At 36.6% G+C, this 18569-nt stretch overlaps 1 protein-coding gene across 1 annotated transcript; it reads left to right on the top strand.

Moving 5' to 3' along the window:
* The first annotated feature begins 1939 nt into the window (after nt 1-1939).
* LOC120590262 (olfactory receptor 52D1-like) lies at nt 1940-2890 on the top strand. The gene has a single exon (XM_039847894.1). It carries the CDS (start codon nt 1940-1942, stop codon nt 2888-2890), a length of 951 nt encoding a protein of 316 aa, XP_039703828.1.
* Nucleotides 2891-18569: the final 15679 nt, after the last annotated feature.

The raw sequence follows: 18569 nt of genomic DNA, 5'->3' as shown, positions 1-18569 counted from the left end.
CCTATTGTAGATTCTAAAATTTGTTTTAAGAGAGAATCATTGAATGAATTGAATGTTGCTGTTCCTTCTAAACATAAGGGTGTTTGAGTCCCAAAGACTGAACCTCAGTAAGGTAAGAATAATGACTCTGACTTCGCCTACAGGAATCTCTCAAGGTAATATGGCTCCAAGGAAAAATGGCTCTTTCTCTCTTTTCTCCTTTCCTATTAGCATTACCTTAAATCCATGACTAGTGACAACCTACCCTGATTGAACTCATCACTAAGCCCCTGATCTCTACCTTTCTTCTTTTCTTCTTATGACATGCTTCATTTTGAAGTTTTCCTGTGTAGCTCCTGGCTGAAATGGTCATATCAGAGTTCATACTTAAAGTAGACAAAACAGCCTAAGACAGATATGTTATATAATCAAACTAATACATGTGGCCAATCAAGGAAAGCAGACAGAAATGTGTTATATAGATAGATTAGATTGGATTATATTAGGTTAGGAAATGCATTATAGAGCTTATAAATTGCATTTCTTGGAGTATATAGAGTGAAAAGAACAAAATGGGCATTGTAGATCTAGGGAGAAAAGATCTTGTCTGATCCATAAGGAAGGCTCCCAAGAAGAAACAACATTTTCAACCACGGCCAGTTACCCAAATCTGTTTTAAAAAAATTAAATTAGAGCAGTCAGTCCTTTATTCATCTACTCATTAAGTTTATTTATTGCTCTAAGGCATATAAGGTTTTGATGCTGAATATAAAGAAAAAAATGAGATGCAGAAATTTCATAGTGTAATGAACAAGTGGAATACACATAATAATAAGACAGGTTTGTATTTCCTAAGAAGAGTATGATAAAGATGTTTGGCTCTCACTCCACAGCAGAGAGGATCATAGAAGGGCTTCTAGAGAAGAATGTACTCAGCTTGGCAGATGACCAAACGAGAAGTCATTCTGTACATAAAAAACATCATATAGGTGTGATAAAAAGGTAAAGTCACATAGGTGTGATAAAACATGCTTTGGGATGTTTCAAAATGTCCAAAATTAGATATACTTAGATATGGCTGGAACGTGAAGCATGTGATGGAATGTAGTGGTAAATAATGCTACAAAAGTGGGCAAGATCAAGAACAAGATCAAGAAGAACTTTGCAAGCCATTGTACCAAGCCCCTACAGGAAATAGTTTGCACACTCAAATTAGGTATATTTGAGTACAGTGTAATACAAAAAGACCATTATACAAAGTGTGGGTCAGTGTAGGGTAATCACAACTACTTGTGAAATCCCTGGGTTAGTGACAGCAGACACTGTTAGAACCCTTAAAATGAAGGGAAACGAGAAGGGTGTGATTACCAGTGGAAACCAGAGCCAGAGAAGGTTGTTTACAGACAGATGCGGCCATTTGCAGTATCTTGCTGAGAGAGAGCTGAAAGAATAAATCTCTGACCACCCTGCAATTTCTTGTTGGTGTTTCCTATTGACAAATACAACTAGAAGTAAGGGTAGGGGAGTCTGTTGATGTAGTCCAGTGTTCTAGGGCCCAGACATGATGGAAAGTTATGAAGAGTAGACCAGATGAGGTTAATGCAAGATATCCTGCATAGCATACAATAAGAAAAGTTATATTTGTATTTTAGCTGACTATATTCACATGTTAGAATATTTAGGCAGTGATATAGAGGCTTTACTGGAAGATGGAAATCCTGGAAGTGGACATATTAGTTACAAAGCCATTTCGGTAACCCAGGAAAAAATGAGGAAGGCATAATTATAATAGAATTGGTGGGAATGAAAGGCAAGAAATTGAATGGGTACATAGGAAGAATAAATGGCACCAAGGATGACTTTCTCTAATTTTCTATACACTTTTTTTTTTGATAGTCATTCTGACAGGTGTGTTTTATACACTTTTAGGAAGAGAAAGTCTTCTGTCCTATGTATCATTATGCTCTCTTCATCTGTTCCCAATGACACTGCCTTCCACCCTTCCACCTTTATTCTACTTGGAATCCCTGGGATGCAAGACCAGCATGTTTGGGTTGCCATCCCTTTCTGCTCCATGTATATCCTTGCCTTGGTTGGCAATGGCACCATCCTCTACATCATCATGACGGACAGAACTCTGCATGAGCCAATGTACCTCTTCCTGTGTCTACTTTCCATTACTGACCTGGTACTCTGTTCAACCACATTGCCCAAGATGCTAACAATCTTCTGGTTTAGGTCCCACGTAATTTCCTACCATGGTTGCCTCACCCAGATGTTTTTTGTTCACACAGTCTTTGCCACAGAGTCAGCTGTTCTGCTGGCCATGGCTTTTGACCGCTATGTGGCTATCTGCCGTCCACTTCATTATACATCCATCCTTAATGCTGCAGTGATTGGGAAGATTGGTCTGGCATGTGTGGTCCGTGGCTTTCTCTTTGTTTTCCCCTTTGTCATCCTCATTGAACGCTTACCCTTCTGTGGACATCATATCATTCCCCATACCTATTGTGAACACATGGGCATTGCCAAGCTGGCCTGTGCCAGCATCAAGCCCAATACCATTTATGGTCTCACTGTGGCACTTTCAGTCACTGGAATGGACGTGGTCCTCATCGCCACCTCGTACACCTTGATCCTGCAAGCTGTGCTGCGTCTGCCCTCAAAGGATGCCCAATTTCGAGCATTTAGCACTTGTGGAGCCCACATCTGTGTGATTCTTGTCTTCTATATTCCCGCCTTTTTTTCCTTTTTCACTCACCGCTTCGGCCACCAAGTACCTCCTCATGTCCACATTGTACTTGCAAATCTCTATCTTCTCGTGCCCCCTGTTCTCAATCCCCTGGTCTACGGCATTAACACCAAACAGATCCGGTTGAGAATATTAAGCTTTTTTATGCAGAGTAGGTAGCTATATTCTTTCCATACCCCAAAGACCAAGGCAAAGGGTTATAATTAATCTCCCATCTTCTCCAACGCTTCTGTTCTTTGGACTAGAGATTGCTGCTTCTGCCAGTATCATGCATTATCTGACAGTTTTTAAAGTATTTAGAACAACTTATCTATACCTTCTCAATCAACAGAATACTATTTCCCTGTAAACTATTTATAAGCCTTGTTAATGGGCATGTAGGTCTTGAATCTTCTTAGGAAACAGTCAAGAGGCAATGTAGCACATTTGAAAATAAGAGCCAAGAAGATTTATTCTCTCAATGTACAGAGATCCCATGTACTAGAAGTAGAAGAAAAGTGTTCATAAAAGAACTACTTATAGCTTCAAGAAATTGAGAACACACACACAATTATTAGTTGATTGCTAGCACTTTTTCATACCACGTGTATTTGCAGTAAGAGCATCAACCCTAGACCAGAGAAGGCTGTGAGAGCCCATGAACTTCTGGATCTGGCATTAGATTTCAAAGAGATGAAGATGACAGCTGGTGGCTTATTGTGAGAAGTTTAGAAGCACAGATATAAATGGAAAAGCCATAGCACAACTTTCTCAAGGAATGACTTCAAAAGATGAAAATTTGTAGCTAACATATTTACCTCATGATTGAGGACTTTTGCATTTTCCTGATGTTCTAAGAGTGATGTGCTTTACATGCAAATTATTTTTTGCCCACTGTGGACTTAGTCCGACCTTTTGTTTACCTCATTTCATGAGCAGCCCTTCAGATATATAAGAATTTCCAGGACACAGAGTTTCCTGCTAATGTTATCCAAGATTTCCTAGGATATTCAGAACAACTGGCCTTCATGCTTTAGCATGAGCTACCTTTTACAAAAGCTTGTTTTTGTTTGTTTGTTTGTTTGGGGGTACTTTGAAAGAAATAAAAGCAAGTAACCAGCCTACCCTCCTACACAATGTATTAATCTTCTCTAGAGTCAATACTTCATTATATGTTGTTGTCACCAGGAATTTTCAGTCTCCTAAGGCATTCATTCCACTTTTCAACTTTAGGATCCTTATTTCTTTCTTTCTCTAAGTCTGAGATTCAGCCTACACAGAAGCGATCTAGTTTGTAATGTGGTGTTTGAAGAATAAGGGTCATATAAACAGAGACCAGAATTTTTTAGTGTGTTATTATAAAATATATATTACATAACTTGGCATTTCAAACCATCATATTGAGCCACTATCATGACTATTTACAAAACTTTCATCACAACAAACAGCAACTCTGTAACCATTAAGCAGTAATCCCTCATTCCTACCTCTACACAGTCCTTGGAAATCCCTAACCTACTGTCTAAAAGTAAAAGCGTTTGGTAACAACTTTAGAAACACTTTTTATTTATTTATCCTTGTAGATGGGCATTCATTCAAAAGTATGTTTGAGGATCAACTATGTACCTCATATATTTGGGCATCGAATTTCACTAGTGAATAAGACACATGCCCAATCACACTCTAAGTAATTACAATAGAATATGATACTTGCAGTGACAAGAAGTAAAACATATTATTGGAGCAAAGATGAAAATATGTCCATGTTAAGATACTTCTATTTTTTTTCTCATGGTAATCATTATTGTATGATCCTTCTTGATTCCAGGCCCTCTTTCCATGAGCTGAGGCAAAAAAGTGCAACCTATTCATAATTTGAGAGTATATTTTTGGTTTTCTCATTGTTCCTGTGTAAGATAACTAAGCCATGTCTATGGAACAATACTATCAAAAATTGATTGTAACAAGATGCTTCCTATATATTGGGGAAAGGATATTTAAAAAACTGTGATGACTACCTCTTCTCTTGGAAGTTATTAAAACTTACAAACCAAAGACCACCAGGAACTTATTTAAGTCAAATAGTTAGATTAATTGATCCTGTTGCAGAAAGTGAGAAAGCACCCAGGAAGAACCGTTGTGAAACTCATAATAGAGAGTTAGAAGGGGATTTTTATCAAATGAGGTTTTGTGCTTCATATTTTTAAGGATGGATCTTGGAATTATGGTGGCAATTCTAGATTAGATGTAGTCAAGAAATGTATGTACTTTGGCGATTGTATTAACATTTTTTCAAATCTAGGACTACGAGGACAAATGGTAAAGAAAAAGTAGTTAACTCGTGTTTGTTAAAAGTCTTAAATCTAGATTGAACTTCTCTCTGTTTCTTCTAGACTTTGTTACAGAGTGGTCTGTCCATGTATTGTTTATAAACTTTAGGCTTCATTTATGTCAACTGAGAATAATATGAACTGCAGGCAAGTGTTTGTTTATTTGTTTGATCTTAGTGTCCTCTTTTGACTAAAAGCAGATGAGATCAGCTTGAACCATATTAATTTGTCTAGATCCAGACTTTATCGGAATTTTATTGATCAGAAAGTTGTCCTGAAAACATAGCCTATAGTTAGTCTTGTATATTTATTTTGTTAAGGGATAAAACTTTTGTTTATCTGATGTGACAATGGCTATGCAGTAGATTTTAAGACTCCAGACTAGGTGCATCGGACAAATGCAACACAATTACCAGAAGTTAATGATTCTTAGTCCATGTAATAAATTGTAGAGCTAAGAACCTAAATGACTCAATTCAGTCCACAAAAAACATGACCAATATCTATTTAACTATATTATAGAACACCCAGACTATTTGTTTAGCTTATAACAGTATTTTTTCTTAGAAGGTGGTGTTCACATAGGTGCAACAGAAAGTCTTAGACAGGACAAAAACATCTCCTAGGATAAAAGGAAAACAATTAGTTGCATTTTTCCTATGATTGGAATGGCAACTTGAGACAGTGCACAAGAAGAAGTGGTTACTTCTCCTGGGAGCCTCCTGAGTAATCCATACTTATTCATTTGGAAATCTCTGGGTATCCTTTTCGGAAAAATATGGTCGACTGAAAGGTTATAGGTTTTAAAAACCTAGAAGTCTCTAGGAATTACCCCTGATGTACCAGGTAGACTTGTGTGTTTCAGGTAGGCAAAAGCCCTTCCAGGGGAACACAACTGTGATTGTTAAGTATCAGGTATCGCAGTAAGAGTGAGCTGAATTTTGATTTTTCAATAAGAGAAAATTATCCAGAGAATGAAATATTACCTGTAAAGCAGTCTGGAGAGAATACGAAGATACTCATTATTGTAATAAAAATTGTCCCAATGTCTGTGCTTATCCTACTAAATTTGAATCATTGCTAGGATGTAAAATTTCAGCTGAATTATTGTGTTGACTCTGGGTCAGGTTCCAATCTTTAAAATACTAAAATCTGAAGTTAATAATGTGAGAAAAACACAAATACCCAAAGAGGCTTGGAGAAAAAAAAAATCTGTTTTCTGAAATGTTTAAAGGAACAGTTAATTAAATTTATTGCATGGGAGATGATAAAACCCAGCAGTTGGATAGATCAGAGGAGCATCTGTGATCTGAAACTCACACACACAGACACACACACACACAAAACTTTGATTTACATTAGATAGCAGAGAAACACTATATGAGATTAGGTTGTGATTATTGTAAAAATAGTTTCAAATGGATTGAAAAGCTCTTAGGTAACCACTAAAAGTCATCAAATCATGATAATAAGCAAAATTCGTAGTAAAACAAAGGAAAAAGAAAGAACAGCAATAGCAAAGAACTAAATTTTTTTCATTTTCTTGGCTAGAGGCTGTGCACTTTGTGTCATCATCTGCTAATCAGAAAATTCTGGGTTAGCTGTTGCCTTCCAAGGAGCACCCGCTTCTGGAGGATTCTTGAGAATCCTCAGTTTAAGGTTCCGATTGGTGTGCATTTCCTAATCATTTTCTTTGGAAAAGAGACAATGAATGACATTGTTAACTGGAAACATATAAGCAAAAAATAATCCCTTAGAACTTCACTGCTCTACTTGTTGTTAATAATACTGGAAGTTATCAAGGAGTCAATTTTTGAAGCAGATGTGCTTGTAAGTCTACTCTTCTAAATTTAGAAAAGTATATCATTGGCTATTTTGTTAAATTTGAAAACATTTATCTGTAAAGATATATATATACCGTGATGTTCATTGCAACATTATTCACAGTGGTGCATATATACAATGGAATATTACTCAGCCATAAGAAAAGATGAAATACTGCCATTTGCAGCAACATAGATGGATCTTAAGATTATTATGCTAAGCCAAATAAGTCATACAGAAAAAGTTGAGAACCATAGGATTTCATTCATATGTGGGATGTAAAACTGAAAGCAACAAACAAACGAGACAAATAAACAAAACCTCATAGACACGGACAACAATTTATTTGTTACCAGAGGGAAGGGTGGAGGGGAGAAGTAGATAAAGGTAAAGAGGGTCAAGTATATGGTGACAAAAGAAAATTTAACTTTGGGTGAAGGACAGACAATGCAATATATATGTGACATGTTATTAAATTGTATACTTGTTAGGCAATAGACATGAGCAACGGAGGAATAAGGCCCAACCCAGAGTCCTCCCCAAAACACTCATTTTTCTATTAAAAATTGCCATTACATCCTGGAGTACAAGGAAATAAAAACCATATTAATAACTGCTGATTTAGTCCAGTCATAAACACTTGCACAGTTAGTACATGTACTGACCTTCCTTAACTTTAGCCTCATTAATACCATCATTACAATGTCATATATATGTCCGGAATTTCATGAATCTGAATATAACAGACTAAATTCTGGGTAACTGCATGCACAATAGACAAAGGTTATATCACAGCTAAATGTCAATCAATTGATTTCACAAGTCAATCATCTCACACTACCCCTGTAATCACCCATCACTGGCCAATGTAAGGCACACTTCCTGAATTATGTAGGGCTATGGCCATCTGTGACGTAGCCCATTTCTCTCTTGATATATACTTTAATAAATCTTACTTTTTCTAAATTTCAATGATCCTTAATTCTTTACCATGTTGGCGGAACTAACCAAGTTCTCTTAGCACCCTCTATGGTGACACACTTGTAACCTATACAATTTTATTAACTAGTGTCACCCCAATAAATTTAAAAACGCTTTTTGTTTTAGACATCTCACAAATTAAAATTAAAAATTATGTGCACACCCAACATTTCTCCAAGGACTAATCATTAGGCAGCTTATAAGAAAATGTTGAGAGAAGGTTCTTAGGGTATTTTTTATTAGTCAGAGTTCTCTAGAGACACAGAAGCAATTTGCTATACATAGATGTATAAAAGAGGAGATTTATTATAGGAATTTGCTAACACAATTATGAAAGCCTAGCAAGGATCTGCCCTCTGCAAACTGGAAACCTGAGAAAGCCAGAGGTATAATTCAATATGGGTTTGAAGGCCCTAGAACCAAGAGTGCTGATGTTCAAGGGCAGGAAATATTGTCCCAGCTCAAGCAGAGAGCAAGTTCATTCAGCCTCTGCTTTTTTTGGTTGTTTGTTTTATTCAAGTCCTCAATGGGTTAGATAAAGCCCACCAGCATTGTGAAGGCAACTTATTTACTCAGTCTACCAATTCAAATGGTAATCACCTTTAAAGCTGCTCAGAGACACACCCAGAAAAAATGTCTTAGCAGCCTTCAGAGGCATCCCTTAGCTTAGTCAAATTGGCACATTAAATTAGCCATCACAAATTCTTATTGGGTTTGTAATTGTGCTTGTGCTAGATTTATTTTTAAAAAGAATAAGGAAACAGTCTGGATTGGAGTACTGGAAACTATATTTTCATAACTATATATCTAATTTGCCTTAGAAAAAAATTTAAATTTAGATGTCTGTGGCAGGCAATGAAAAGGTGATTACACCAATATATTCCATCTTGCATGTTCTTACAAAGTGATCTTGACATTCTACAAAGAGACAAAGTTATGTTCTCTCCCTTAAATATGTGCTGGCCTCAGTGACAATTCTAGTGAAAAGAATGTGTTGAAAGTGACAGTGTGTGTGATCTACTTCTGAAGGCTGGTTGTAGAAGGAAATACAGATTGATCTCTCTCCTTTCCCTCTCCCTTCCCTCCCCCTCTTTCCTCTCTCTCTCTCTTTCTCAACAATTTTTCATGATTAATAATGATCTAATAAAACTAACAAAATGCTTCTCTACCCAATGTATATAGTTACCAAGAGTTGCCAAACTGCAAATTCTGAGGGAACGGTTTCACCAAGACTACCCTTACTTCAGATACCATGTGTAAGTTAAGGGGTACTCAAGAACACCCTCACTTCAGACATGCTGGCCACAAATTTGGGGGGTAACCACGATATCATCTTAATTAATTGGCTAGAAAAATACAAAATTCAAGTAAGTGTTATACTTATGATTAAGGGATTGATATAACAAAAAGATAGAGATAGATTAAAACAGCAGAAGTAGGAGATTCATAGAGCAGAGTCCATTAAGGATCCAAATGTGAAGCTTCTGGTCAGCCTCTCTCTATGGAGTTATAGGTGGATGCTCCCTTCTCTTAGTCCATGTGTGCCTGTGCACAGAGTACTGCCAACCATGGATACTAAATTGAGACTTTGGTGTCTAGAGTTGCTGGAACTTAATCACATATTTCTCTATTCTCCAGCCTCTCCAGGAGGTCAGATAATAGTTGTGATTTCCAACTCCTCTTTAGGCCAGAACTGATATGATATGACCCAAAGCCCCCATCATAAATCACATTGAAAGACTGTCCAGTGGCCAAAGCCTATGGACAAAACAGACAGATCTTCCAGGTGTCTAGAGATCACCTCCCAGGAGCTGAGGGCAGAGGCCAGATCTCTCTTTGCTTAAAGTTATTTTTCATTACCTCATTAGTACTTTTGGAATTTTTTTGTTTGATATTTTAAATATTTTAAAATATATTTTGTTGTAAAGAATGAAAATTTTTTTCTTTACGATATGATATAAATGTGCATTCTCTAAACACTTCTTTTCAATAATGTACAGTAAAACCAAATCGACATAAGACAATAAAAAGGAATAGACTTTTAAGAGTCATAAAGGGAGAAAAAATTATTAACAAATGATATGATTTTTCTGCAGAGAAACCCCAAAGGCTCTAAAGAATGATATTTCAACACATTTGCTGAACTCAAACCAATGAATTACATTATCATATAAATTCACCATTGGAAATAGATGTTTTATGATATAATTGATAATAGCAGCAAAATTTAAGGTACTTATATTAGATCTAACAATATGTTAAAACAAATAAGAAAGTAATTGAAAGATTTTTAAAGACTCTAAATAGATTGAGATATTTTACAAAATCTGTGGATTTTAAAACTGATAGAAAAAATAGGAAAAATAAAAATAATAAAAGATAAGGACATTCAATTATCAGAAGAAACACAAAAAACTAATAATTTTAGAAAGAATTGTCAACCATTCGAGTAATAAGGAAAATGCAATGAAAAACACTTTACATCCTTCAGATTGGCAAAATTAAAACAAATATTCAGATAATATTAACAATCTGTGAAAACAGAGATATAGGAACACTTATTCACTATTAGTGGGATACTAAATAGGAATCGACTACTTCAAAGATCAACTTATTAAAATTTAACAAAGTTAGAGATATACATATCCTACAATCCAGAAATCTCACTCCTAAATGTAACCCCTTGAGGCATATCGTACATGTGATCAAGATATGCTTATATACAGATATTAATAAGAACATTATAATTATAAATCACCTAAATTTTCATCAAAGAAGAATGAATGAAATAAATATAGTAGCATTATAAATGAATGAATTAAATTGGTATCTTCTTTCAATAAACTATAGTAGCATATATAGGACCTCGAAATGGTAGTAATAAATACACTTTATAGAAATAATAAATTCTTCACCAGACCTACATGCATCAGCGTGAATGTATCTCACAAATATAATATTGAGCAAAAATCAAGATGCAGAAAGATGGCATAACATAACACTATTTATATACAGCTTAAAATATACATTACAATATTATGCATTAATTAATTTAGCATTACTATTTATGTAATAAAAGTATAAAAAGTATGAAATGATATGGGAATGATAATGATACAATCCATCTCTGAAGGATAAGGAAAATAAATGACACATAAATAAGCTACAAAGGAGGGTTCTATTGTCTTTGTAACATTTTGTTTCTTAATCTATACTGTGTGTATATGGATAAATGTTATGTTATTCTTTATAACCTTTGTGTGTCCAAAATAGATTAAAATAAGAGAAACAAAGATTTGGCATCGGTAGACATGAAAACCTCACTGGTGATGTGAGAAATACAGATTTATTTAATTATTTCTATATGATTTATCATTTCTCCACAGTTTTGAGATGTTGTCTTTATTATATAATATATTGCATATATACTTGGATATTTGTATTATTACTATTCTGTTCGAATAATCTGTCTATTCCTACTCCATAGCTTCATTGTTTAAAGTACAACAGTTTCATGATACATTTATATTTTTAGTAAGGTAAGCAGCACCCCTCTGTTATATCACTATTATCTTCATATGTTGGTTTTTCCAGTTGACTTTCAGCATCATTTTGTTAAGATTCCAAGCAAAACGAATCATTGTAATTTGTTTAGATTTGTTGTGTCTTTATAAATTCATTTAAGGAGAAGGTATAGCCTTCAAACATAGTTGTGTTTTGGGGTTTTATACATACAAGAAAAAAGCATGTAAGATTTCATGAACTAGGATACACATTTAGTTCATATTTACATGAATTTATTTATTTGCTTATTCATTCTTTTATTCATATATTTGATACTTATTGTATGCCCACAGGTGCCAAGGATGGTTCTAGAGATAAGGATACAGGATTTGGGGAGAAATCTGCCTGAAGCTATTACCCCAGAGGAGTGTATTATCCAAAAGGCAAGGTTAAAAGTTGTGACTGAGAGGTGAGAGTCCTCGGCCGATAGATATAATCTCTTTAGAAGTTTTATTCAGGATTTGATAGGATAGTGAATATAAAATGAGAGAGCAGGACTAGGAAGAAATGGTTCTTTTTGGTTGATACCCATCATTATCACCCTTCAGGACCACCTTGGGACAGAGAGAAAAGAAATGACTCAGGCCAGGATTTCTGTGTATTTTTAGAGCATGTTATTTATTTCTGCAGGGTGAAGCTGTGTGGATGTGTTTATAAGCAAGTATATCTGTGCTCATGTCTTTATGGCCATTTCTGTTGATGTATTGATTGTCTAGGGCCATTTATTCTGTCACTCACTTTCCTTGGCCACTGCCTCCCTCTTACTGACACCTAACTGAACAAAATCTTCCTACAGGGCCTATCAAAGCAAAATCTGCACTACTTCAGGGTTTAGAATCTGACTCTCTGAGTCCTGTTTCTGTTAAGTGTTTGCACGATTTTGTGACTGTTTTGTTCTAACCAGTGCATTTGGAATGGATTTAGCAAAATGCTTTTTGACAAACTGTAATAACTTGCTTCCTCTGAAATTATGAGGAAAAAAAAAAAACCTACGGAAGTTGAGGGGATGCTGAGGAATGAAAGGCTGTGGGGGCCAGAGGGTGGATAAGTGAGGAGGTGGGATTGTAGAAAATGCTCTGGGGAATGTCTGGGGCAAAGCCATTGACCTGGGGAAAAGGGTAGAGTCTAAAAATCAGAAAGGGGCTAGGGATAGACCTTGAGGCTGCTTACATCCGGGGTTGTACTTCTGATGCCTTCATGAGTGTTATTCCTCTAGCAGTGAAGTTATTCCCTTCCTGGCTCTCACACCTACACATTCTTGGGAGTAAAGGCCTCTGGAGTATCCAAACTGCCAGGCTCCAAATAAGTTCGAGACTCAGATATAAGTTTACCCTCTCTCTCCTCAGGCTCCTCCAGGACTGGCAAAGACTGGAACATTCCAAGAATCCCTAAGGTCAACCAGCCTTATCTCTTGGGAGCTCAGGGTAGCCTCCAGGGTCAACATTACATATAATAGTAGTGGTGCCTTGTGTGCAAGTGTGTTTGGGAAAGGAAGGAGTAGCAAAGAGCTAATTCTGGGCACCCTGGAGGCCCTTACTTAGGTTATTTAAAGGGCCACATTATATATTCTGGGTGCCCAAAAGCAAGGAGAGGAGAGATGCAGGGTCATGAGTATGCTTTCCAAGAGCCACGTGAATATTTGCTAAGCTATGCTTACATAAACGTGGACACATCCCCACATACACAGTTGAAGAAAGTGTCTGGGACCAGCTTCTCTCTCTCACATTACATCACGTTCAGGTAAACTCGTTAGATGACCTTTATGATCCTTTTGCTGATAAGAGACATATACAATATTTTGTCAATTTCTCTTTTTACTTTTATCCATTTTTGTTTTACATACTTCAAGTTATATAATTTAAGAGGATACACATTTACTTATTAATATATTCTTATATATGTAATGTTTATTTTGTTAATAAATAATGAATCAGTTTGTCCTTAATAAAATATCATCAAAAATGCAGTCTCTTGCATATTAATGTTGTTATATCACATTTTACCACTGTCATACAGCAGTATAATGCTAGCATGATTTCATAATCACTTTTACATATATTAACACTCCAACTTTTGTTTTCCACTTTGAAAATCTTGATTTTTACTTAAATTGATGCTGATGAAGTTTTTTCATTGCTCCTCTCAGGTACTTCACCAGGGTGCCACCATGACCTCTTGCAATGCCTCCCAGGGCCATCCTTCTTTCTTCATTCTCCAAGGTATTCCTGGGATGGAGGACAAACACAGATGGATATCTATTCCCTTCTCTTCCATGTACTTCCTCACTGTCCTCGGGAACTGCATCATCCTCTTCACCATTTCCACAGAGCGCTCCCTACACAAGCCCATGTTCTTGCTCCTCTGCATGTTGGCCCTCACTGACCTTGGCATGTCCACAACCACCATTCCCAAGGTGCTGTGCATCTTCTGGTTTGGCCAAAGTAAGATCAGCTATGAGGGCTGCCTGGTCCAGCTATTCTTCATCCACTCCATCTCTGCCTTGCAATCTGCCATCCTAATGACCATGGCCTTTGACCGCTATGTAGCCATCTGCGAGCCCCTGCGCTATGCCACCATCCTTTCCAATAGTCGCATTGGGCTCATTGGCCTAGTGAGTTTAGTGAGAGCCATACTGTTCATTCTCCCCATGCCCATTCTCCTCCAGCAGGTGCCTTTTCAAGCCAATCATGTCATCCCCACCACCTACTGTGAGCACATGGCTGTAGTGAAGATGGTGTGTGTGGACACCACAGTCAATAGGATATATGGTCTGGTGGTGGCCTTGTTGGTTGTTGGGATGGACATCTCAGCTATTGCCTCATCTTATGTGCTAATCATCCAGGCTGTCATGCGTCTGTCTTCTAAGGAAGCCCACCATAAAGCGGTCAACACCTGCACCACACACATCTGTGTCATGCTCATCTCTTACACTCCCTCGCTTTTCTCTTTTCTCACTCACCGGTTTGGTCAAGGAATTCCACCCCATGTCCACACCATTCTTGGCAACCTCTACTTCCTTGTACCTCCAATGCTCAATCCTATTATTTATGGAGTAAAAACCAAAGAGTTTAGGGATAAAGTGACCAAATATGTTTGCTGGAGGAAGGAGCCCACAACCGTTGTCCATGGTCAGAAACCTGTCTGATCATCCAGCAGTGGTAGGTATAAGAAAAAAAGGTTAAGCAGAAACAGTTCCTGGGGGAATAGGCTAGTGGTAGAAATATGTCATCTTGACAGATTAGCTGCCCAAAAAGCCTTTGAAAAGATTCTAAGACACAGCAGACCTACTTGCCCTCACTAATTCCAAAGCAAGGCAGCTATTTCTTAAGAAATGGAAATCATGACATCTGCTCCCCATATCTGACATGGTAATTAGGAAAATTATTTATAATAATGTATATAAAAGCACTTTAAACAGCAACACACACTGAATGCATGCAATATGGGGTGAAATGTTTTCTTATGGAGAGAACATAAAAGCAAACAATTACTTGTTCACTACTTTGCCAAGGCAAGTCCAGGTGTGTGACGGTGTGGGATGTACTCGTATTTGTGTATTTAAGGGGAGGTGAGAAGTGAAGATTATTTTGAGGGAATGAATGAGAAGGAACATGAAAAGTACAAAATTGTATTTAGCTTTGCTATTTTATTATCCCTGCTGCAGGAACCTTACATTTGGGCAACAGGACTTGTTGCTTCCTTGTGAACTAGGGAATATGTTCAGAAATGTAACCTCCAATTCCCAGAGAAATTTCGGAGGAGAAGGAAAAATGGGAAGCCCCTAAGCTTAAAAGATTAATACATATTTTAACTAATTTCATACTTATAAAAATTCCTAGGGTTAACTCTTCTACTTGTCTCAACTAATTCCACTGTCTGAGAAGAATCTCTTATAATGTTGAGAATGTTCTATTAGTGGTTATAGTTATAAAAATCAGTTTTATACCGGAAATCTTTGGTTACAGACTTCTGCAAGGCAATTTCTGTGGGAGCCCAGGAAGAAGCATGAGTAAGTATTTAGGGCAGCTTGTGGTGCCTAGAGTCTGTGCTCAGATATGGGAATTCATTAAATTCAGAGGATATTGTTTATCATTTCTGGACATTGATTAGGGATATAGCAGCCAATATTTTAAGATGCATAAAGTTTGAAAACAGAAAGATTCAAGGGTTTTTCATTATATTGTAGAACTAATATATGAAAGCAGAATTTAGTGAAAAAGATACATACCATTAAGGCCACACGACCACTATTTAAAGGTGACTTAAAATATTTAAACTGCAGGGAAATAAATGAAACTTCTACAGGGTGTGACATCTGATATGATAAACAATAAGAAAGTCTTCAAATACACTGAATGATTCAATAACAAGGGCTGAGAAAGCTGGGATATTTCAGAGGTTGAAATAATGGGCACAACCTTCAGGAAAAGAAAACTCAGGATTGTATAGGAAGTGCCTTTTCTATAAATGGAGGACCAGAAATGAAGGAGGGTCTTGCAGGAGCAGTAATGATTGAGGAACGCCTATCTTAAATGAATACCAAGAGCAGATATAACCCACCACAAACATGCAACAACAAAAAAGATCACTTGGCAAAATGTTTTATGATTAAGAATTTAATTCACAAATATGTATAAGATTGTGAAAAGGCCTTAGACAACATTAGCTTGATAAACTGTAGTTGCACAGAGCTTACTTTCTGCTGAGATCGGAGAGTGATTTTTTTTTCATCTGATTTGAATGGTATTGGGGTACAGAAGAAGGGAGTCCACATGCTATAAAATATTATGGACCTCTCATAATTATTTTATTTTCCTTTTTTTTTTTTAGTGAGATAGTTTATAAAAACAAGAAGTCTATTTTTATTGAAATTTTGGGGAAAAGATTTATTGACACCTGAACATAATACCTATCATGGGAATTGTGCCAGGAACACTGGAAGCAGCAAGTGATTCTAGAAAAACTGAGGACACTGAAGAAAATCAGAAAAAAACACAAGAAGAAAATTTGACTCTGCTTGTTCTTGCTTGGGCTTTTTTCCTTCTTCAAAAATGGTTGATTGTTTCTACTACAGAATGAGCTTTACTCTTTGCGGGCTTGCTGGAAATGTGACAGATAACATTAATTTTCACTATTTTTTTTTTTCGTGTCTACAAAGTTATTCCTGGCCATGCAAAAGCTAGAAAAATGTTTATATGTTTTGTATTTTGGTCAAGTTTAATCACTTTGTGCTTCTCTGCTGTGTATTTGAATGTTGAAGTAATTCACGGTCCACTTTACTATCATTATTTCCTTTGTTTGGAATTTGAAACAGTCCCAAGTGCCCAAGTAAATTATAAATATTTTGTAATAGTAGTTATATAAATATCTTCTAATAAATGATCAGGGAGGTGACAGCTCTGACTATCGTCTAGGTTATTGGAACAGGTTTTTCAGCATTGGAGACTTAAAACCTAGGTTCCTCCCAAAAAACAGGGCCTAAGACAGAAGCTTGTAATTGGCAGTTTTAGAAATATGATCACAGGGAGTGAAAGTGCAAAATAGGCGTAGTGAAATAGGGAAGATGGAAAAGCCAATATAAGTATTTTTTCATCCAGTTTCACACTGCTAGTGGAGACTGGAGTCCGACCATGCCAGGACCAGCTGAGGAGCCTTATGAGATATTTCAGAACTGTCTTCCCTGGGCAATGAAACGATTATACTCAATGACTCATGTGGGGATCGTGGACTGCCCAACAGATATTAACTCCCCCGTACTTTCAGGCTGTGTATGCATGACAGCAGAGCTGTTGCAGGAGGTATCCTATGTCATGGAATTGGTGCAGCCACGTGGCAAGAAGCTTCAGGTTCTAGACAAAACCTGAGATGAACTATCTGGTTACACCTGTGTGGAACTGGTCACAGTAACAGTGGCTAAATACGGGTGTGACCAAGGGGATTTTGAAGTGGTGCACAAGGGTTATCTAATGAAACAATCTACGTGACCACGGCCCAACAGTAGATTATGAACTTTCTTTGAGATTGATAGGGGGCTCATACCTTGAGCCCATCCCAAAGAATTATAACAAAGTCATCTTTCATTATTAAGATAATTCAATTTCCACAGTTATAGCTAACTCAGGTGTCCTTAGAAATATTCTTTTAAAAATATTTAAAAGGGATCCTAGGAAGAAAAGAACTCCTATAGATGTGCATAGTTCTCAGCAATTCTTTCCAAGTCTTCCTTTTACACACATCTAATTAAAAATGTTATTTATTTATTCGAAATCCATTTTACTGTTGTAGTTGTTGTTGTTAAAATAATATACATACTTGGTATAAGCGATCAAATGTGTCAGAATATACACTGGAATGTAAAAGTTTTCCATCTACCTCTACATGATCCTAGTCCTAGAAGTAAACCCTTTAAACAGATTTTAAGTATACTCTTATAATTACCTTATCTATATGAAATATAAATGCATATATGGAAGCATCTAGATAGCGTCCCTTTCTTCACAAATACAACTATACCATTCACATTCTTAGACATTTATTTAGCTTTGACCTTTAACTTATAGCAGGTTTTAAAAAAATTTTCCCTTTCCCTCTTCACCACACATTATGAATTCCCTCTTTCTGTTCCTTGACATGGACAGGGGCATCTTTCTTTGTTTTTACCTAATTCATCTAGTCCTGGACTTTCTTACTTTGATTCTTTGGTAAGCAACTTGTCCCTATCCATAATGCATTCTCCTCCACCACAACTGAGGCAAAAACAGACCCAAGTGAAATGAACAGTAAAGACAAACGAAACTGGTGATACACTTTCCCTTTGGACCACCAAGTCCCCAGCCACTGTCTTCTAGTATTGAGAAAAACAATATTTCCTTTCCTACAGCAAGGTGCCTTTTTCTAAAGTGCTTTTTTTGCATTTTTCTTCCATGTGTACTCGGCCCCATTTGAGTTCATGCTCCATTTTTATAGAAATAAAAGCACCACTGCACAGCTCTCTCCTGAGAGTCTTCCATGTGCATAACGGGAGAGCTGACATCTTGGCGATATTCTCTTCTTCGTGTCCTGTTGTGTCAAATGCAGTTTTCTGAGTTTATATTTTTTAGTTTATATTTTTAAATAATAGTTTATTTCTGCTGTGTAACATAAAGTTTCATATTATGAAA

This window comes from Pteropus medius, unplaced genomic scaffold (genome assembly GCF_902729225.1).
Source record: "Pteropus medius unplaced genomic scaffold, Ma_sr-lr_union100, whole genome shotgun sequence".
Classification (NCBI taxonomy): domain Eukaryota; kingdom Metazoa; phylum Chordata; class Mammalia; order Chiroptera; family Pteropodidae; genus Pteropus; species Pteropus medius.
The sequence above is the reverse complement of the archived record's forward strand: the minus strand, read 5'-3'. Positions and strand labels throughout refer to the sequence as shown.